The sequence below is a fragment of the Athalia rosae genome, chromosome 7, assembly GCF_917208135.1.
Source record: "Athalia rosae chromosome 7, iyAthRosa1.1, whole genome shotgun sequence".
Taxonomy (NCBI): Eukaryota; Metazoa; Arthropoda; class Insecta; order Hymenoptera; family Athaliidae; genus Athalia; species Athalia rosae.
In genome coordinates, this window is record NC_064032.1 from 326,105 (window position 1) to 349,486 (window position 23,382).

The window sequence follows — 23,382 nt, forward strand, 5'->3', positions numbered from 1 at the left end:
TAATATTTGATTGCCTTACTACATAATTGAAAAATATTCTTCGAAATCGAATAGAAACTGCTTATTGTTAGTTGACTTTTGGGGAAAATTTCGAAGTGGAGGCACGTAAGATCCTAAAGAAAAAACCCTGCTTCATCGAGATAAGATACTTGGGACTCTTATAAAGCCAGCAGACCTGAGGCACAGTTCGAAGACCGCGAAGTGAGCCCGGATCTAACAGGTACGTTTTTTGGTAGCCATTCGTATCCTGGTATCTGCAGTCTGTCTAATCGTGTTATTTTTTTTCTAAATATTTCACGAACTTATTTTTTGTTAATTTTAATGTCTGAGGAAATTATAGCAAATTAGAATCAACAGAAGAGCATTGTACCACCGTCACTGTTCTTTTTAATCGAAATACGATTTTTCAAATTTTGTCTCATGTAAAGAGTGTTGAACATAAGGTATTTAATATTATCGTGCAAAAAGTAAGTGTGTTCCTATATTCACATCGCGATGGCTTATGCAAAACCACAAGTTTTGAACCGCGACCTATACTTATTTTGCTTCTGCTTCCATATTCAAGATCATTTTCATGCACGCACAAGCGTTAAAAACATTAATGAACCTGAATTACGAACATGAATTGCGATTTGAGATCAGAAATTTTCATTAAACAGAAGAAAATATTTTTCCTTGACCAAAAGTCGCAAACATGTTCTCGCCGTAATATATGTTGAATCAAATAACTTGATGTTGAAATGAGTCAAAAAGCCAGTTGACTTCTCATTGATTTTCGATGAAAAACTAATATAATCGTTGAAACGAGAAACTATAAATTATTGGCAAAAGTTATCAAGTGGGCGTAAAGCACAGAATGATTGATCGGTCGTTGGCCATAGGATCACGAAGTTTGATCGGTTTTCACGAAATGAAATTATTGATGTGGATTATCGATAATTCTGACACATCTTATACGCGGCTTACTAGCGATGACCGTTATTAAGATAAAAGAATTTTAATCTCAATCAAAAAAAAAAAATACCTCCGGATTATGGAAGTCGGTCATTTATCCGGACATTATTACGTCACCGATCAAATGACAAAACATCCTAATTATTTTTACTGATCATTGTTAGAGAATAAAATCTCTTCAATCATATGAGCCAATCCCGTACCGACATCAAAATTGATCAGCAAGAGTTCGATTAAGATATTATGCTATACAGTTCCAACCGACTGTAATAAAGAGTAAATTTATTCAAAAAGAGATTTTTACCACGAAAAAGATGTACGTTAAACTTTTGAACCGAAATATTATGAGCGAATTCTCGCAAAAACATGATATGAATAATTGAATTGATAAAATACGATTTGCTATAAAGGACAGTAACAATCAAGCCAACTCGCAGTTCTAAATCAAGCTCAATGCACTTCACACGAGTTCGCTATTACAACAGCTCAACATTGAACCGCTGAAAGAAACGCTTTCCCACATTTCTTGATTTTCTTTTCTGTCATTTTTAATTTCACTGAGATTTTATTCAGATTTTTTACTCATGTGCTCGATTTATGGCAACGTTCAAATTTGAAAAAATTTAAAACGAAGAGTGCATCGTTTTTTCTTCTTTGAGAGAACAAATCGAGTAGTGAACAAGTGCGGCTTAACAAATATCTTTTTGTAGCGAGATGACTAGATGAACTAAGAGAAGGATATCAGAAGAGAAATCATACTTGATGAAAAAACGATAAGTAAGTGTTGGATCGGTGGTAAAATTCATTTGGAAGTCGTACTTTTTGAAAAAAAAAAAAATTATCGGGAATGTCAGGAAGAAGATTATTTGTTACCGCATCGATGTTGAAAATATGAACATTATAGATCCGAGGACCCCGTAGAATATCTAAAACTAGATGCAACACTTTCGAGGTTTTTCCTGATTATTTAGAAAACTTGAAAACTGTAACAAACGAGGTCAACGTGAAACTTTGAAAGAACATTCCTTCGTGTCTGTTGTTAACTTTATTCAAAAATAAGAAAGAAAATGCCATTCCGAACAAGAAAACTTCGTTGGAAATGCGGGATCGGTTTTGAGACAACAATATGAACAGTTTCTACACTCAAAATGCACCCGGAATTTCGTGCAAAATATTTGAAAGGCAATAAATATATCCAGATTATGTAACGATACAAGACGATAGCTGACTCACTATTCATGTTCGGACAATCAAGCAATCGAAGACCGGTACCCGTATGCAAATTGAAAAAAAAAATCAATGTGCATGTAATTAATGACCAATATCGAATAAATTGTAATATGACCTATGACGCAACCGGGTGAAATGCTAGTTTGAATTCTAAACTTGTTGATTACTCTTCTTATGGGTCACGATCGTTTCGACGATTCTTAAAACCTTTACCCCGAGTCTGACAAACGTCTGGAGAAAACTTATACCTCGAATAGATAAAACAATCTTGGACAGATCTGCCTACTATTACATACGTACTCGTCGCTTGTGCGTAATTATCGTCGAGCAAAATCTCAATCACAAGATTTTCAAATTATAAGTGTGGTTGATGTATTTGATGCATCGGTAGCAATGGTTGGAGACCACCTCATCAATAATCGGTGAAGCTTGAGTAACTACACCGAGTCACCTTGTCACTCTATATCATGAATTCCTCAAGTACATCGTGAAGCTATTTTACCATAAAAGCTCAGTCGTTGAATAACAGTCGTCAAATTATCAAGTAATAAATGTCAACCCGATCAAGACCATGCATGTACATGAGTCTACGTTTTTACCTGAACAGATCATAAATCTGGATCGTTTGATCGTTGCAGGATGAAGGCCACTCAATTCCTGGTCGTCGCGGGAGCGGTCTGTTTAGCGTTTACAGAGGGTCATCTAACTCCGTACAGGGAAGATACCAGCGATGGCAAAAATATAATCGAGGATAGAGCCACAGAGGCCTATCGTCTGCCGAATACCCTGTCACCGGAAAAATATACAATCACTTTAACGCCTTACATTTACGAAGGAAATTTTACTTTCGACGGAACCGTCAATATTGCGATAAACGTGATCGAGACTACGAACAACATCTACCTGCATGCGAAGAACTTGGTAATCGAGTCCGTCCAGGTCACCTTGGCAAACTCCAGCAGTGTCTTAGACACCGTAGTGGTTTTGAATAATGCCACCGATGTCTTGCATATCATCCTTGGAAAACCCCTGGCTGCAGGTTCTACGGTGAATCTGGAAATCGGATACACTGGTATACTTGCCATTGATATGACGGGGTTCTACAGAAGCTCTTACACAGATGTCAATGGAAATTTGAAATGGATAGCCACCACACAGTTCCAACCGACTTACGCGAGGCAAGCATTTCCGTGCTTTGATGAACCTGCTTTCAAGGCCAAATTTAATATTCGCATCAACAGACCACAGGATCTTCACGCCATCAGCAACATGCCAATTGCAAACGAGTCAGCTCTAAGGTGAGATACTTCCGATGATCAATGAAGAATCATCTACCATAAGACATCCTGATGTCCTGCCTGTTGCGAGTAAAAGTAACAATAACTCAAAATGAATTTTATTTTATTACAGTGATGGACGAGTCCAGGTCGTATTTGACGAAACCCCGGTAATGTCTACGTATCTTGTGGCCTTTATAGTCTCCGACTTTGAAAGTCTAACAACTCCTGCACAAAATTTCACTGTCTGGGCCAGGCCGAACGCCATCGAGCAGGCTCGGTATGCCCTGAGTGTGGGTCCTCAGGTACTAGAATACTACACCGAGATCACTGGACACGACTACCCTCTTCCAAAAATGGAAATGGCTGCTCTGAGTGATTTTGACTGGGGGGCTATGGAAAACTGGGGTCTGGTAACTTACCGAGAAACAGCCATGCTTTACGATGAGAATCATTCCTCAGCCACTGCTAAGGCAAGGGTTGCAACGGTCGTGGCCCACGAATTAGCTCACATGTGGTTTGGAAATATAATCACACTGGCGTGGTGGGACTACGCCTGGCTCAATGAAGGCTTTGCCAGGAGGTTTCAATATCTGGCGACTGACGTGGTAAGTGAATCACTAACGACTTTGAATCGAACATACCTGTGTATAGATACTTGGTAACAATCTTGGTCTGGATTGCAGGTCGAACCGACGTGGAAAATGCGAGATCAGTTTTTAGTTGAACAGCATCAAGTGGTCTTTGGGAATGACGCTCTAGAATCGGCTCATGCTTTGGTTACGCCTGTATCAACGAGCAGCCAAATTTCAAGTCATTTTAGCACCATCACGTACAATAAGGGTGCCAGTATAATCAGAATGATTGAGAATATCCTTGGAGAATCAGTCTGGCACGAAGCTCTTCACGAATATATCAAAGCCCAGTAAGACAGCCGTTGATTAGCAGAATTGATGAGGGAATTTTCAGGAATCTCATTCAGGCATTTGTCTTCAAGAAATTCATGGATTCTCAAATGTTTCATCAAATTTCATGAGTCTAGATTTTGTATTCAGAGTATTAGATTCCGAATATTGATTCCTCCAATTCTTTTCTTCACTATTGAGTAATGAATCGAAGAATACGACTAATTTTTGCTCCTTTGCAAAACAGTCGATGATTTGGCGACGATTCTAATGAATATTTTAATTTTCTTTTCTACCGATAGCTCATATGGTAATGTTGAGCCAGATGATCTTTGGGCTGCCATCCAGACGCAGGTGGATTCATACAGGATTAACCTGGGTGGACAGACGGCAAAGACTGTGTTCGATACTTGGGTATTACAAGCTGGTTACCCTGTCCTTAATGTCAATATTAACAACACAACACGAGTAGCCTCGATATCTCAGGAGCGTTTTTTGCTCCGAAGAACGGAGAACTCTGTTTCTAATCAGACTTGGTGGATACCTGTAAATTTCGTAGAAGATGCTAGTCCAGACTTTTCCAACACAAGTGTGAACCAATGGATGGGTACCACGACCGCTGATATCCAATTGAGTGCCAGATTTGACAGTTGGGTTCTGTTCAACGTTCAAGAATATGGTTATTACAGAGTCAATTACGACGATGCATCTTGGGCAAAAATCATTGAATTATTAAACAGCGCAAACTTTGAGACAATCCACGTCCTGAACAGAGCTCAGATAATCGATGACATTCTCAACCTTGCCAGAGCTGACTACGTGAGTTATGAAACCGCCTTGGCGGCGACAAAATATTTGAAACAGGAGAAGAATTATATTCCGTGGAAATCGCTGTTCACGGGATTAGACTACATTAGTCGTCGACTACTTGGAAATACTCACCTCCAAAAATTGTATGAGGTAAACCAAATTCTTCATTCGATCTTCACTTGCGATTAGATGAAGTTCAATTGGATTAAGAAACTTTTCTACATTTCCTGCTTTGCAGCATCATATTCTCTCTCTCATCGAAGATATTTACAACGAACTTGGCTTTGATGATATACCTGGAGAAGATTGGCTCAACACTCTCAATCGTCGACAGATTCTAGACTGGGCCTGCAACTTTGGAAATCGGGATTGCCAGAGCAAAGCTCTCGAATATTTTGCCAAATTTAAGGCGTCTCCGTCTAAGAACACGTAAGAAAATTCAGCATTCAATAACAAAAATAAATAATAATTTTTTTACCATAAATGTTTTTTATCAGTCAGCCAAATTCGATTCGTTTGCAGAGTTCCACCAAATCAGCGCACTGCTGTGTACTGCACAGCTATCAAGTATGGGACGTCAGACGACTGGCACTTCCTTTGGAACCAATATGCTCTGGCGAATGTTGCTGCGGATAAAATTGTCATACTTGAAGCACTCGGATGTTCAAGGGATTACAAAATTCTCTACGGTTACTTGCACTTTCTTCTTGAAGAAGAACGAGGCATTAGACTGCAAGATATGTCAACGGTCTATTCATCTGTCTACAGTTACGGTGGACTGTTAGGAGTTGCGGCAACATTAGACTTCATTTCGGATCACTATTCAGATATCGAATCCTAGTGCGTTCAACTGTAATTCAACTTATTCGATTTGGCATTACAAGTTTGATAATTGATAATCATAGCCCGTGAATTTTTCACATTCACTTCTGATGAAAATATTCACTGATCAAGTCCCTTTCAATATCTTTCAGCTATGGCAGCCTCAGCTATGTTCAGTCCATTTTATCTGGTGCAGCGTCAAGACTATCGTCTCAAGAATTATTGGACAAGGTAATTAAGTCTACTTTCAGAATTTGCATGATATTTCAGAAACCATACGAAGAACCGAGAATAATTCAGTTAATTTCAGTACACAAGGATCACTACTGCTCATGCCGATGATTTTTCATCAATATCCAACGGTTTGTCGTCCCAGCTCACACTCGCTCAATACGAACAGAAATGGAGCTCTGATCACTTTGATGATGTATATAAATGGCTTTCCAACGAACATTCTGCCGCTATCGACTATCGCCTTCCGACAACGATCTATCCCAGTAGATACGAAGTCCACTTGTTTCCACATCTCGTCGAGGGCAACTTCACATTTGACGGCACAGTGAGAATATTTGCAAATGTTGTCAAACCAACAAATGAAGTGGTACTCCAGTATAACGAAATCACGGTGCATAGTCTGTCAGTTGATGTGAGCCCAGAAACTGCTGAGATCTTGAGCACCTCATACGACCAGACTACCCACAAGTACACGATTCTACTCTCAGCAATATTGCCAGCTGGTACTTCCATTACCATTCATATCACTTATGTAGGTACCTTGAATGATGATATGGAGGGATTTTATCGAAGCTCATATGTCAACGAAGATGGCGAGACAAGGTATGGACACATTATGATAATCTTTCATCTTTCCGGATAGATGATTTTATCAATAATTCATTCCTCAGGTGGCTCGCTGCTACTCAGTTTGAATCCACTTATGCGCGACAGGCATTCCCGTGCTTCGATGAACCATCTTTCAAGGCCAAATTTATCATAAACTTACGGAGACCATCAAATTATACGAGTGTCAGTAACATGCCTTTAGCAAACTCAAGCGTACCACAGTAAGTTGACAAACCTTGGATCGGTACATCAGTTTTATGAAAAATCGGTGACTCGCTGGAGATATATTTTCATGATAACAATATTTTTTTAGGGATGGTTACGTTTGGGATACATTTGAGGAAAGCGTCAGCATGAGTAGTTATTTAGTGGCCTTTCTCGTCTCCGATTTTTCCAAATCAACTAATAATACCCAAACATTCAGCATATGGACAAGACCAGAGGCCGTTTCTCAAGCCGCGTACGCCCTCGATTTTGGCCCACGAGTGCTCACATATTTAGAAGATCTTTTTGGTATTGAATATAAATTACCTAAGATGGACATGGCGGCAATTCCAGATTTCTCGTCCGGTGCCATGGAAAACTGGGGCTTAGTTACTTACAGAGAAACCGCCGTGCTTTACGACGAAACACATTCTTCAGCATCGGCCCAACAAAGAACATCCCCAGTTGTTAGCCACGAGCTCTTGCACATGTGGTTTGGAAACCTGGTCAGCCCAAAGTGGTGGAACGTTTTATGGCTCAGCGAAGCATTTGCCAGATATTATCAGTACTTTGCCACTGCTGTGGTAAGTTTGAAAGAGATCTCTATACATACAAGGTTGGAAGAGACTCGTTAGATGTGTTTAATATTCTACTTTTCTCTACTACAGCTCGAGCCCAGTTGGAATTTCGACCAACAATTCGTAGTGGATCAGCTGCAGTCTGTTTTCACGAGCGATGCTCTCGAATCTGCTATTCCAATGACAAACGACGTGTCAACCCCCTCGCAAATTAGCAATAATTTCGGATCCTTCTCTTACGCAAAGGGTGCCAGCATCGTCCGCATGACAGAAAATTTTCTTGGAACCGGTATTTTCATTGCTGCGCTCCGGAATTACCTAGAGGCAAGGTACCGAGTGGAAAAAAATCAACTCATTTCCCCCCGACGACCGACAAATACTTACGGAGTGCAATAACTTTTTAGACAATACTCAACTGCAACACAGAAAGACCTCTGGAAAGCATTACAGGAGCAGGTTGATCGCAGCAATCTTCAACTCGACGGTTCGATAGAGGACATTCTAACGACATGGACGGAACAGGCTGGGTATCCGGTAATTAATGTAGCCTACGCTGACGGCAATGTTACGTTCTCCCAGGAACGGTTTTTGTTGAGAAAGACAAATACTTCGGTGACCAACATCACGTGGTGGGTACCAATTACGTGGACAGACAGTAGTAGGAGCAACTTCAGTGATCGCAGCGTCAAATATTGGCTCAGCGAAGAATCTGCGACCATTCCTATAACCGATTATATCCCCGAATGGATTATCTTGAACATTCAAGAAATCGGTGCGTACTCCAACTTTACAAATCCCATAAGATAGCTCATGGCAAATCGTTATGATTTCTTTTCGTCAATCCAGGGTACTATCGCGTCAATTACGATAAACGGATGTGGTATCAGATTTTCGACCTTCTGCAAAACGAAACTTCTTCCCGGGATATTCATGAATTGAATCGCGCCGCCATTGTGGATGATTTACTCAACCTTGCAAGAGCCGGTTACGTGGATTATGAGACTGCACTAGATGGATTGCAATTTCTTACCAATGAATTTGAATACTTGCCTTGGAAGGCTGCATTCAACGCTTTGGAATACCTCAACCGTCGGTTTGCAGGGTATTCCGTTGAATCATTGTACGAGGTGAGTTCAGATCTCAGTTCAAAGTATCGAGCTGCACAGAAATTGAAGTATTCTCGATGACGTATGTTTATAATTCGTACTTGCAGAATTACATACTGGCTATCCTCGATAAAGTTTATGATTATGTCGGCTTCGTTGAACAAGCTGAAGATTCAAGACTCAAAATCCTGTTACGAAACGATGTACTCAGCTGGACATGTAAGTTGGGGCACACCAACTGCGTATCTCGATCTCTCAAATACTTCGCTGATTGGAGAGCCAATGAAACGACTCTGTAAGTTTTCGTGTTGCTTTTAAAGTTTCAATAACAGGAACACCCGATCAGAGCATGTGTGACCGAGAGAAATCTACCTGTATTTCTTGCTTTGAGTTTTGCCAAAGATTGCACCATTGTTAGCGAGAGTTCGTTTCTTCATTCGACATGTTTGAACTTTTAGAATACCCAAAAATATAAGACCCGCTGTATACTGCACCGCAATCAGGCATGGTACACCTGAAGATTGGCAGTTCCTGTACAGGGAATATTACCGCTCTAACGTCGCTGCGGAACAAACGGTAATCCTGGCTGCCCTTGGCTGCAGTCGAGACAAAAACGTTCTCGAAAGGTGAGTTTGGATTCTTTTTACCATTCGTTGAACTAGCGCAACAGTAATAAGAAAAAAAAATACCATCGTTTCAGCTATCTTCGTCTCGCAACGTCAGGATTCAATTCCTCCCGAATCCGTCTCCAAGACAGCACGAGCGTATTCTCATCGGTTTACGCGTCTAGTTTACATGGACTCAGAGTTGCACTTGATTACGTCATGGAGAACTACGAGACCATGCACGAATAGTGAGTGATTGATTTTTTTCTATCAAGGGACACATATTTTAATCTCTACCATTTCAGATGAGGTATTCGAATCATCGTTTAAAAAATTTTGCAGCTATGGAGACTACGACAGTATTTCTTCCATACTGTCGGGCATCTCTCTCCGGTTATCAACTCCGAAACTTGTCGAGAAGTTTGAGTCTCTGATTGAAATTCACGGCACGAATCTAAGTTCGATAAAAAATTCACTGGACTCGTACCTGACTCAAGCGAAATGGGAGCTCAACTGGTACGGCGAAAATGCACCAAATATAATTAAATGGCTGAATCGAAATTACCCAGACACGAGCGCAACGACCGACTACCGACTCCCGACCGACATCGTACCAAAAACCTACGAACTGTGGCTCAAGCCGTGGATCACAGTGGGCAATTTCACATTTGATGGAATCGCGGCAATCGAGGCAATCGTCGTTACGGCGACAAACAAGGTTGTTCTGCACATTGACGAAATCACCTGGACCGATATAAAGATCACCAGTGACGGAACGGAACTCGACATAGCCGATGTCACCTACACTCCCGCTTATCACTTCCTGGTAATAACACTCGATACAAACGTTACCGCCGGCTCGGCTCTTGACATCTGGATCGAGTACTGGGGATTCCTGAACACTGCGATGCGCGGATTCTATAGAAGTTCATACGTCAACGATGCAGGCGTCACCAGGTGAGCTACGGGGCCGTTGTTTTGGGTAATAGAAATAGTGATTTGAATATGATGGTGGTAATAGAATTGATCAGATCTTGATTTGGACTTTTCATGTTTTTTTGAAGCGTTACGATGCGTTCTGAATACCGAGCTATGATTCTGATATTGACTCTTGGAATTTCACAGGTGGTTAGCCGCCACTCATTTAGAACCAACCGGGGCTAGAAAAACGTTCCCTTGCTTCGACGAACCTGCCTTGAAAGCAAAATTCACCATCCATGTAAATAGACCGGAAGACTATCACGTGATCAGCAACATGCCGTTGAATAACTCCTCCAACGTCGAGTGAGTAGAATTTAAGAGCTTGGTAAAACATTTCTAGTTTGCCATGCTTGCGCCATAGATGAAATGCTCATCGTCGCATTACTGAATAACTGATTTCAGGAACGGTCGTGTATGGGACACCTTCAAACAGTCTGTAACCATGTCCACATACTTGGTTGCCGTGATTGTCTCGGACTTTGCAAACTTGACAAACGAAGAAGCCGCATTCGGTGTATACGCGAGACCAAATGCGATAAGCCAAGCAGCGTACGCGCTGTCGATCGGTCCACCGTTGGTCGCTAATTTGGAAGGACTACTTGATTACGAGTACCAGTTGCCGAAACTTGATATGGTCGCCCTGCCAGATTTCGTATCCGGTGCCATGGAAAATTGGGGCCTTCTAACTTACAAGGAAACGCGAATGCTGGTCGACGAAACTCACACGTCAACCGCGGACAAGCAAGTCATCGGCAACGTTATTTCCCACGAAATAACGCATCAATGGTTCGGAAATTTAGTCAGTCCAGAATGGTGGAAATACGTATGGCTGAACGAGGGATTCGCCAGATACTATCAGTATCAGGGTAATGCCAATGTAAGTTTTCGTGAGAAAATTTCTCAGTAATCAGGATTCATCGTGTGATATGAGGACGTTCGAAGCAACACCAGTGGATATTCTGTAATAAAACCTAAGTTTTGATACCAAGGTCGAAACTTCATGGGGTTTGGAGTCTCAATTCGTGGTGGAACAGCTCCAAGTATCGTTCGCATCTGACGGTTTAACATCGACCCACCCGATGTCCTCTGACGTCTGGAGTCCAACGCAAATTCGCGGCATTTTCGATACCATCTCCTACGCGAAAGCGGCGAGCGTCCTTCGTATGATGCATAAAACTTTCGGTGACACCTTATTCCACCAGGCTTTGCACAATTATCTCAAAGCTCGGTAAGTTGTTTTTTTTTTCATCCTCTAAAACACCAGTAGCAATATATTGAGCGATATTCGAAGAAATTGCAACTATGTCTTTTGTCAACCAGGCAATTCAATTTCGCAACACCTGAGCACCTCTGGGAAGCATTCCAAGGACAAATAAATGCTTCAACCACGGTACTGGCCACAAGCGTTAAATCCATCATGGACACATGGACAACGCAATCTGGTTTTCCGGTTCTTAACGTCACAATTACTTCCGGTGTTGCAACCTTCGATCAGGAGAGATTCTATTTGCGAAATACCAATAATGCAAGTAAAAACCAAACCTGGTGGATACCCATCACGTGGGCGACGCAAAGCAGCCCCCAATTTAACAATACGATTCCAAAGTACTGGTTGGGCGAAAAATCGGGAACCTTTGCGCTGAATGTCGATTCCGACGAATGGGTCATTTTCAATGTTCAGGAATCTGGTGAGGATAAAATTTCGTTGACGACTTGTCTGATGCGCGTATAAATTTCTTTTTAAATCGAGATGAAGCAACTTTCAAGCATAATTGAGCCAGTCTAGCGAACTCTGAATCTTTTCAGGTTACTATCGAGTTAACTACGACGCCGCTTCTTGGGGACGAATCATTGCCGCGTTGAAGGCTGATACTCGCGATCAAATTCACGAACTTAATCGTGCCGCGATCATGGACGACCTCTTCAACCTGGCCAGAGCAGGTTACGTCCGATGGAAGACTGTACTCGATGCAACGCTGTACTTGAGCAATGAAACTAGCTACATTCCATGGAGATCCACCTTCAATGGACTAACGTATTTGAATCGAAGATTTGCTGGAACGCCTTCCTATAATTTGTATAAGGTGAATTTTCATCCGATCGAACCACCGAGCTACGTCGAAATATATTGTAAACAAGAAATACCATTCTCCAATTAATTTGAAGTATGGGATTCGAGAACAATGACTTCGATCCTAATTGTGAGATAGACCGATTCACGATGATCTTTGTATCGATTTTTAGCGACATATTTTGAGCATCCTCGACACATTGTACAACAATCTTGGATTCAGCGACATCGATGGGGAAGTTCACTACAACACTCTGTTGAGGGAATACGTATTACGCTGGGCTTGTAATTTCGAACATGAGGGGTGCATCAGAACCTCCCAGTCTTTGTTTGCTGCGTGGAGAGCGAATCCCACATCTGCAAGGTAATGCTCGCATTTTTCAATGAAGAGGAAATATTTTATGACTATGTTTGACAAGATTCTTCAACTTTCCACGAGCAGAGTCCCGGTGAACCAAAGAAGTGCCGTCTACTGCACAGCTATCAAACATGGTACGTCGGAAGACTGGTATTTCTTGTGGGATCAATATAAACGGACTAACGTCGCCACGGAACATATCGTCATACTAAGTGCTCTCGGTTGTTCGGAAAACACTACAATCCTTCACGAGTAAGTAGTCGCAATTATATGAAAACTAGACAAATATTACAAGGTAACGACTCACGTTTTCATCTGAGTTGCATAACCGCAATGAAACCTCAACTGTAATATTGTTCTTAAAGCTACCTGTACTTCGGAATCACACCCTTCCCAGAAAGTGGGATACGTTCGCAGGACAGTAAAACAGTCTTCTCGTCCGTATACAGCGCAGGTTTAGTAGGAGCTGAATATGTCCTTGACTTCGTCGAAGAGCACTACGACGATATGTACGCGTAGTAAGTATTCCTCGTTTATTTGAGAATTGACTTCAAACCGTACCGGTCCTGCAGAGACGGAGCACACTTATGTTCGCCGCCAAAAAATTTTCTAGTTACGAAGAATCCAGCAGCATCGCATCTATACTGTCCGGAGCGGCTCTTCGGTTCTCGACGCAAGAACTGGTCGACAAATTCGAATCGGTCATTAATAGGAGCGCAACCAACGGCACCGGCCTATCCGCGATTACATCTTCTCTCCATTCGTACCTGAATCTAGCAAAATACGAATTGAATTGGTTCGCCGTAAATTCTCCAGCCATAATAAAGTGGCTGTCCGCCATTTACACCCTCGATTCTGATTACCGACTACCAACGGACATCCTACCGGAGAGTTACGAAATACATCTAACGCCCATCCTTGAAATGGACAATTTTGTCTTCGTAGGAGAAGTTGAGATCGTCATGAACGTGGTCAACGAAACTTCGGTTATCGTTCTACACGCTGCTCACTTGACTATCAAGAATATAAGCGTCTACAGCAACGCAGCTGCCTTGACAGGCTTCGTCTATACTTGTGACTCGATCACCCAGAAACTGACAATCTTCTTTGGCAATTCTTTCCCAGTTGGTACGTCGCTCAAGGTTTATATCGAATATACTGGAATCTTGAACGACCAGATGGAGGGATTCTATCGAAGTTCTTACACGGCAGCCGATGGAACGACACAGTAAGTCGCCTACTGTAATTCATCGTAAGAATTCTAGACTTGTAAATCACTGAAATCGAGATGACTTCTTCAAAAACCGTTCAAGTATCCCTCGAAGTGGCGGAAATTATGCTCTGGATCTTCCAATTGACGGCAATTGTTCATCTAAATTACAGCTGGATCGCAGCCACCCAGTTTCAACCGACTCATGCCCGAAGTGCCTTCCCCTGCTTCGACGAACCATCGTTCAAGGCAAGATTTACCGTCAACATCGCGACGACGATCGGTCAACACGCTCTCAGCAACATGCCATTGAGTAACACAGTATGGTTCGTAATTATTCGATGCATAACCGATTTCAGATTAATTTGAGTACCGTTTCGACTCACAGTGGTCCTGGACGATACCACTTATCGTCAAACAACATCATTCCTATTTCAGGATCGAAGGTGTAAAATGGGAATCATTCGAACAAACCGTGCCAATGTCGTCGTATCTACTTGCTTTCATTGTCTCTGACTTTGAATCGATAGAAAATGAAGCCGGAAACTTCAAAGTCTGGGCCAGACCAAACGCGGTCGCAAATGGCGAATACGCACTTTTCGCGGGACAAGGGGCACTGGCTTTCCTCGCTAATTACACCGGCGTTGCTTATCCTCTCCCAAAAATGGACATGGCAGCCATCTCGGACTTTGCTGCCGGTGCTATGGAGAACTGGGGACTCGTCACCTTCAGGTCGGTATCGAAAGTTTTCACCATTTGCATAGAATTATTTTGGCCATATCTTGATCACAGACGTTTACCATATTTTTAGGGAATACGGTTTGCTTTCGAACGTCAACGTGACATCGGTTACGTACGAGAGATACATCACTACCATCGTATCCCACGAACTCGTGCACATGTGGTTTGGCAATTTGGTGACCTGTGACTGGTGGAACTTTACCTGGATGAACGAAGGATTCGCTCAGTATTATCAATACGTTGCCGGTGATGCGGTAAATTCTTGATCGACTATCGAAAAACTAACAATCACGAACAACCGAACCATATCTCAAACATTGGTAAAATTATTCTGCTTATCGTTAGATTGAGCCCTCAGCGAACTTGCTACAGCAATTCGTCGTCTACGCACTTCACGAAGCTCTGGAAAGCGATGCTTCTAATTCGACTCATCCGATGAACAATGACGTTTCGACACCTAGCGAAATCAGTGATGGCTTCGACACGATCGCTTACGAGAAATGTAAGAGCGTAACGACACTTAAGATAAACCAGAAATCCATTCGCTTGGAAAACGCCGTATCAATGTCGCCGTAACAAGGCCCCAATTTTGTCGTATGGCTATATGCTAACACCTACCGTTGAATGCACGGTTGCTGTTACGTCCTAATCCATGACCTTTGCTTTCCGCAGCCGCTAGTGTGATTCGCATGATGCAGCACAGTTTTGGACCAACGTTATTTGCCAACGCCCTTCACAATTACCTTGAAGAAAATCAGTACGGCACAACACACCCTGATAAACTTTGGTCGGCTATTCAAACTCAAGTCGACCTGGAATACGTACCTGGCAATCTGAGCCAGCCCGTGAAAACGGTAATGGACACCTGGGCCTCACATTCTGGATATCCCGTCGTAAATGTCACCTTGACGTCCGGCGTTTTGAAACTCGCACAGGTCTGTATGTGTTCGCAAGTGATCGCGACCACGCAGATTCACCCGAAATTTGCCGGGAGTGTTCGCGGGGAGTTTCCTCAAAGTCTATAATTGAATTCATCGTCACGAACGAATGCTGGCAAACAATTGTGTATGTTTCAATTTTTTAGGAGCGATTTTTGCTGACCCGATCCGCGAACTCTGCGACAAACCACACCTTCTGGATCCCCGTGACGTACGCCACTCGGTCGAATCCTGATTTCCGATCGACTTCGCCCAAGCTTTGGTTCGGCGAAAGTTCGACTACGATTGATCTCAATCCCGGCGACGACTGGATTATACTGAACGTACAAGAAGTCGGCTTCTACCGCGTGAACTACGACACGGTTTTGTGGTCGCGATTAATTGATACCCTTCGAAGCGACGCCTTCGCAACGATTCACGAAATCAATCGAGCGCAAATAATCGATGATCTGTTGAATCTGGCGCGGTCTGGATACGTGGATTACAGTTTGGCACTGGACGCCACTTTGTACTTGAAACGGGAATCGAATCATCTTCCCTTCAGAGCCTTCTTCTCCGGGGTCGATTATCTTAGCCGGCGTTTCGACGGCCAGAGTATCAAAACGCTCTTCGACAAACACGTGCTAGCGATTATAGAAAATGTTTACGGGAGCATAGGATTGACCGACGTAGAGAACGAAGGCCAATTGAACGAACTTAACAGACAACTGATAGTCTTCTCCGCCTGTAATTACGGTCATCAAGGGTGTGTCCGACAAGCGCAAACTCTTTTTGACGCATGGCGCGCTGACCCCGATGTGGCATGGCAAGTATCTCTCGCCAATTTCGAATTTTATCAACATTTCCAATTTTGAAAGGAGACGCCGACTTCGAACGCGGCTTCTAGATTCTTGGCGAATCATCGCGGAACTTCGTTTTCCGTCCACCTTGTAATGATTCGAATTTACGGGTTTCAGGATCCCTCCAAATATTCGTTCGGCCGTTTACTGTACAGCCATAAAATACGGAGGTGACGCCGAATGGCAATTCTTGTGGGATCGGTATACAAAGACCAACTATGGATCCGAACAGGTAGTCATCCTCAACGCTCTGGGCTGTTCGAGAAACGCGACTACTCTGCAAGCGTAAGTGACCGAGTGATCTCGATTTCGTGAGTTCCGTTATCGAGATCCTCGGATTAAGGTCCTCGGCCAGGAAATTATCGCTGAAAAATATCTACCGTGCTTCGTAGGTACCTGTTTTCCGCGATACAGACCGATCAAGGAATCCGAAGACAGGATTCATCCGCAGTTTTCTCATCCGTCTACGGCGCAGGACGATTCGGCTTGGAACAAACCTTGGAGTTTTTGATTAACAACTACAACGAGATATTCACGTAGTAAGTTTTTTTAAATTTCCACGGTTTCATATTTTACGACATATTTTAATACGACATAATTTTTTCTAAGCTCTGAAAGCTGGAGCGATGTCGCGTCGGTTTTCTCAGCCGTAGCGACCAGGTTGGCAACCGAGGAACAAATCGAGAAAGTAAGTTATCCGACAAGTGTAATTCAAAATGAGACAATACGACGAATAATTCATAATTCTTGTAGCTGGAAAAATTCATTTCCGCTAACCCAGAGCTCGCGTCGGAAGACTTGACGGGGTTGGCTTCGTACGCAACTGCAGCGAGAACAAACTTCAAGTGGTACGAAACGAATTCCATCGCTATCAACGCCTGGCTAGAGAGAGAATACGAGATGAGCACCACGACGACGACGGGGACACCGACGACGACCCCGGAAGATATGGCAACGACTACCGAGGGGACGGGTGGTGGAGCCGCGACGGCGACGATCAATATTTTATTGATCGGGATGGTCTGCTTATTGACTTTGTCGTTGGATCGTTTTCCAAATTTGTAATATCGAACGAAAGCGGGGCTTCCAGACTCGAAGAACGAGTTACGGATTTTATGTACAAAGTATTATAAGATCGAAGAAGCGTGTATTTTTCTGATCAAGTAGGCATGAGCCTGCATAGCAGTAATGAGATACATATAAGTGTTAAATTAATCGTTGCTAAACTAAATGTACTTATTGACCGTTAACCAATGTTCTGCTTACTGTATCGAATCAAAAATGAAAACTTGACACAAAATTAGCTAGGCAACGGGATTTATGGGATAGACCTCAGAATGAAATGTGCATCGTATCAGCTAATTTGTGTACAAGTGATCAGTTTAAGAATTGGTTATTGTCATGGAGCACAACAAGATTAACGTCGGGTGTAATTCAAGAATTAGTAATTCATTGTTCCGATGCAGATTGGACTATTGGATTTCACAAATTAGCGTGACAGCAATACGAGGACTATCGAAAGCTGAAGATTAAAATTATTCAATAGGACAAACCCGATATAATCAGCCGTCCAGCTGAAGAGACGTCTCATTCAATCGTCAGGTGTTTAAACTTCGTCACTTTCAGAGAACTTTGAACAATTCTTACAATTAGTATCTTCAAGTAGAATATTTTTACAGTTAGAGTTGAAATGCACCCTATAACATACTGTAAAAAATTAAAATAGTGCGTTTGACGTTAGGTATAGCTGAATTTGTTGATTGAATTAAGTGATTTGTCAAATTAATCAAGTTGCCGCTAGTTCGGTACTTGGAATAGCTAATAAATTTGATTATCTCGATTACTTTCGGTTGTAATTCAGTTTCAGAGTGTCAGAATGATGTTTTGATGCTGAAAAAATACAGAAGAATACTACACAGTTCAATTTTTGTGAGTCTTTCTCATTTTCTCGTTTTTCCCTACTTTTCCCCATTTTTCCAGAATTATTCAGATTTTTTCCTCCATCTCCGGTTAATTAATCAGAGTCAAACCATCCCAGGTGTACTCCTAATTGTTTTCTAATTTTTTTCTGATTTTTTTCCAAATTTTTACAATTTTTTCCCAGTTTTTAAAAATATTTTTCATTTGTGCCGCCCCTGGATGGGTACGGGCGCGGTAAATTAATTGTCCGCCCCTATTTCGTCACGTGATGACGTCACGTGGTCAGGTCACGTGACCGCACTCGCCGATACAGCTAGCGCCATGTGGCGGAATTTTCGTGAACTAAAATCCCAGGTTTCTTGCCCCTTGACGTCAGGCAATGTGATGCGTGAAAGAGAGGTAAAAGGGTCAATACTTTTGCGGTTTTCCTCGAGCGCTCGGAGCCGAAGGGGTCAATACTTTTCCGGTTTTCCTCGGACGCTCGGAGGCGGTCGTCGTTCTTCGGCGGTTTTCCTCGGACGCTCGGAGGCGGTCTTCGCTCTTCGGCGGTTTTCCTCGGACGGTGCGGTCAATACTTTTACGGTTTCCCTCGAGCGCTCGGAGCCGAAGGGGTCAATACTTTTCCGGTTTTCCTCGGACGCTCGGAGGCGGTCGACGTTCTTCGGCGGTTTTCCTCGGACGCTCGGAGGCGGTCGTCGTTCTTCGGCGGTTTTCCTCGGACGCTCGGAGGCGGTCAATACTTTTTCGGCTTCCCGCGAGCTCCAGAGGGAGTCAATACTTTTGCGGGGATTTTAGTTCACAAAAGTTCCGCCACATGGCGCTAGCTGTATCGGCGAGTGCGGTCACGTGACCTGACCACGTGACGTCATCACGTGACCAAATAGGGGCGGACAACTAATTTTCGGGGCCCCGCATTCATCCAGGGGCGGCACAAGTCAAAAATATTTTTAAAAATTGGGGAAAAATCGGAAAAAATCAGAAAAAAATAGAAAAAAATTAGAAAACGATCAGGAATTAATCCAGGAGGATATAAAATCATGAGGCGCATCGAAGGACTCGTGGAGATGTGCTCATTGAATAAATAATTCAAAAATGGAGAAAAAACTGATTAAAGACTGGGAAAAACCTTGACATGAATTTAAGATAAAGTGACATTGCCTGCATATTATTGGACGCTAGCAGGACATAGATGGGATCCTGTTATTGATTAAAAATAATTTTTTCAATTATATTTCTTCAGGTGTTTGCCAAGAAATGAATTACGACAACACACGGTGAACATGGGGTGAATCAACTATGCCATTCAAACTTGATACAACCTGACTTTGTCACTCATTGGGAAGACGAGATCCCTGGGTCCTTCTGAACATAATTTGAACAATAATACGCTGCGGTGATGTAGTTGTTTCGATCATAGCATGACCGGTTCTGCTGATTCATTTTTCCTAGGAGGAATTATCGTAGGTAAAGTTGGTCCATCGTCGATATGCTTTGACCACTTGTTACAAGGTGCTTCAATTCGCTTGGTTGGCTTTGCTTTAGGACGCCGATCGACGCCTGGAGGCTACAGAGGTAGAGGACAAGAGACAACGTCGACAACACCGAAAGACTTGACAAGGTTATCCAAGTGTCAGGAAGGATGTTCTTGTTCATGATGGTGAAGAATTCAATTCGAACAAACGGAGTATAATTGCCACCAAACAATTCCCATTCTCTCAAATGGCCTAATTCTATTTCAGATATCGTTCCAATTTCAACATCGACGGTAATAGAATGCCATAGAGCCGGACTGAAGCATGCAGCGTTCGACTTTATGCGGCCTGAATACCAAACGCAAATCCATGCCAACTGTAGCAAGAAAATTGAAGCGATTGTGAGGAAGGCTCCAAAGACAAAGGATCCTGAAGCTGAGAACGAGCCATTGACACCTTGTCCTTATTGCAAAAATAAATTACCTGAGACGAAAGTCATGTGTGACAAATGCAAGAGCACCATACCTTTTTGCATTGCTACGGTAAACTGTTTTAGTAATTATCAACCACTAGTGGTTAATGTGGGTAGAGTTGAAAAGTTTTGGATCTGAAGATTCGTACCAATGCTAAATAATCTGATAGTCTAACTATATCTATGCCATGGTGTGAAATAATAATTCTTTGTTGCGAAATTTATGAATTTCAATGAAATTTATTCTCACTCAGGGTCGTCACCTTCTCAAAGAAGACTTTACAGTTTGTCTACAATATGAGTTTCCCAAAATCGCAACTGAGTTCCTGCGGTGAGTGGCTCCCAGTTCTTTTTCATTTTTTGCATCGATTCATTAGTTCTGTGGCGAAGAATTTGTGAATTTTTCTCCAAAGTTCGTCACATTATCCATCTGCAAACTGTTTCTATTTTTTGTCAGAGGTGTTGACAGTTATTTTCGTTTTTTTGCAGAATCATCGAAAGTGAAGAAGTTTGTCCAATGTGTACGGAACATGTGGATCCAAATATGGTGTCATCGAGCATCAACATTCATTCATTCCTCGATGCACAAGATACCAATGTTTAAAAGGTTTAGAGTTTGTTTCAAACAAAGTGCGCTCACATCTGGAATAACTGTGCGAATTGTTGCCATAGCTCACTATTTTTCCATGAATCATACCTTAGTCTTAGACCGAACAGTTAGTACAGTGTAGGGAGTACAATCTGTGGCATATACGGTTCAGATATTCTGAACAGATGCTGATCTATCGAATCAAAGATGATACATAGTAATAATTATTGAATTCCACTCAATCCTTCCTTTGATAATTTTTGATAACGAAAACCTGATATATTCAGCCATCGAGCAGAAGAATCGTCTCATTCAATCGTCGGGTGTTTATACTTGGTGACTCTCAGAAAACTTTGCTCAATTCTCATGATGAGTATCTCCGAGGCGGATACCTTGACAATTAAAGTTGAAATGCAAAGATCAGTTTACCTATAACATACTGTAAAAAATTAGGCGAGCACGTTTGACGTTAGGTATAGCTGAATTTGTTGATTGAATTAAGTGATTTGTCAAATTAATCAAGTTGCCGCCAGTTCGGTACTTGGAATAGCTAATAAATTTGATTATCTCGATTACTTGCGGTTGTAATTCAATTTCAGAGTGTCAGAATGATGTTTTGATGCTGAAAAAATACAGAAGAATACTACACAGTTCAATTTTTGTGAGTCTTTCTCATTTTCTCGTTTTTCCCTACTTTTCCCCATTTTTCCAGAATTATTCAGATTTTTTCCTCCATCTCCGGTTAATTAATCAGAGTCAAACCATCCCAGGTGTATTCCTAATTGTTTTCTAATTGTTTTCTGATTTTTTCCGAATTTTTACAATTTTTTCCCAGTTTTTAAAAAATATTTTTCATTTGTGCCATCGGAAAAATCGGAAAAAATCAGAAAAAATTAGAAAAAAAATAGGTAAAAATCGGGAACGAATCTGGGATAGTGTAACTTCGGTTGCATACCATTAGATTCCTTCAGGACTTTCGGAAGATGTTCTAATTTGATAATGAATCAGAAAATTGATCTAAAAATCGCAAAAAAAATCGGGGAAAATTGGAAAAACTCCGGAAACGTGATCAGATAAATTGCAGGTAAGGTTGATTCACCTGTACATTACCGGGCGCTAGCAGGAGATAGAGGAGCTCAGTAATCAATCGAAGATCAATTAATAAATTGGATACATTCGGGAAACACAGGGGAAAAGGATGAAGAACGATGAGGAGGCAGTGATTCTTTGTATTTCAATCTTGAAAAGGAGAATTCCATCACAAAATTCAACAATGACCGAGAGTAATGCAGATATTACAATTGGTTCGCTTTTCAAAGTGTCAAATTTGTCGCACACGGTAAAACTATTTCAGTTGGCACGGTGAAAAGTTTCCAATCAGATGAACGCACGGCAAATGATCCAGTGGATATTAAAATCCCGGGGGTCAAGCCGATGACCCGTTGGCTTGACGTGGAATGCCCCTTACACATATATTATCAATCAGAGAATTTTACGCTTCGAGATGACCGCTCGAAGGATACATACAATGCAAGGAAGATTGCGCGGCGATTAATTTTACATCCCTTCGTCTGCCGACCACCCTGCGTATTTCCAATTTTTGAAATATACAAACCACTCGAGTATGATTAGAATTGAAGAAAAAGAATGCCCTCGTATTCTATGTACATACCTACATATATGCGAGTATAGCTTATATACAGGATAGATTGGTTGTTGTTCGGCGAAGCGTAAGCGCGAGAAGAAGTGAAAACTTCCCCTGCAACATCACCGATGTCTTCCAATATTCTATCTACATTTTTATACGTATACCGTAGCGACAATAACGACTTGTATTCTCAGACCGTAGAACGTAAGAATATTCATCTGTAACGCTGTTAAATATTGACCGCAATTGATTCTCGTTGCGTCGCATTAATTCATGTACCATTAACCATCCTCTACCTGTACTTGTATATTCATTTGGCTGCAACATTTTGTGTTCGCCTGTTCGTATCGCCGAAGCAAATACGAAAGACACGAGAAACATCGACGATCGATTCGGTTGCTTGCTCGTCGTTAGTCTTCGCGAGACATTCGAACATTTAATTGATCGAAAATTAATTGATTTCGGTTCGATGGAATCGAATATTTTCATTCGTCGAATCCGAATTGATGTGCAGCTGCGGATTTCGGCATAGAGCGACGCGGCGATTTCGAATAACTGGCACGGTGCGGTCCAGCTGCAGCTTCCGTCGATATTCGTATAAAGATATCCGTTCCAATGTTTGTTTTTGTTTTTTTTTCGTCCATCAAATCCGTTCGGCGGTAGCTGCTATTGCATACGAGTTGTTAAGCGATATCCCACGACGCGGAATCGAATCGGGGAAGGAGGAGAGAGACGAGAAGGAGGCGGGCCGACGATAATCGAGAAAGGGAAGGGAGGGCTATCGGGTGAGGGAAAATAATGAGAGGAGG

The 23,382-nt window shown here is 42.1% G+C and overlaps 3 protein-coding genes across 9 annotated transcripts in view; 2 read left to right on the forward strand and 1 right to left on the reverse strand.

The window, feature by feature from the left end:
• The window catches only part of LOC125501812 (WD repeat-containing protein 19-like), a 51,435-nt gene extending 29,856 nt beyond the window's left edge, over positions 1-21,579 (forward strand). For 2 of the 6 annotated variants that reach the window (XM_048658720.1, XM_048658721.1), the window contains exons 3-5: positions 20,132-20,406; positions 20,591-20,667; positions 20,826-21,579. In XM_048658720.1, coding sequence (XP_048514677.1) covers positions 20,206-20,406; positions 20,591-20,667; positions 20,826-20,940 — 393 coding nt within the window. In that variant the 5' untranslated portion in view covers positions 20,132-20,205 and the 3' untranslated portion in view covers positions 20,941-21,579. Of the gene's footprint in view, positions 1-19,331; positions 19,857-19,934; positions 20,050-20,131; positions 20,407-20,590; positions 20,668-20,825 lie in introns of those variants that run through there. The other 4 variants (XM_048658717.1, XM_048658718.1, XM_048658716.1 and 1 more) reach the window with 4 other exon arrangements.
• Positions 1-23,382, reverse strand: part of LOC105684315 (ribulose-phosphate 3-epimerase) — a 135,391-nt gene that overhangs the window by 27,358 nt on the left and 84,651 nt on the right. The window lies entirely within an intron of this gene.
• Positions 75-18,396, forward strand: LOC105683883. 2 transcript variants are annotated; one of them, XM_048658645.1, is made up of 37 exons: positions 75-220; positions 2,823-3,482; positions 3,595-4,069; positions 4,148-4,386; positions 4,669-5,326; positions 5,415-5,605; positions 5,699-6,016; positions 6,151-6,229; positions 6,309-6,835; positions 6,904-7,062; positions 7,155-7,629; positions 7,714-7,952; positions 8,028-8,395; positions 8,470-8,750; positions 8,837-9,024; positions 9,188-9,355; positions 9,430-9,582; positions 9,677-10,291; positions 10,460-10,618; positions 10,718-11,192; positions 11,305-11,543; positions 11,636-12,003; positions 12,122-12,399; positions 12,560-12,750; positions 12,829-12,996; positions 13,110-13,262; positions 13,358-13,972; positions 14,128-14,280; positions 14,393-14,686; positions 14,766-14,949; positions 15,041-15,197; positions 15,368-15,630; positions 15,780-16,438; positions 16,590-16,757; positions 16,865-17,011; positions 17,082-17,160; positions 17,226-18,396. In XM_048658645.1, exons 2-37 carry the CDS (start codon positions 2,824-2,826, stop codon positions 17,535-17,537), a joined length of 10,854 nt encoding a protein of 3,617 aa, XP_048514602.1. In that variant the 5' UTR covers positions 75-220; position 2,823; the 3' UTR covers positions 17,538-18,396. The 2 variants fall into 2 exon arrangements, with proteins under 2 accessions (XP_048514602.1, XP_012252261.2); XM_012396838.2 differs by lacking the exon at positions 75-220 and adding an exon at positions 1,261-1,731.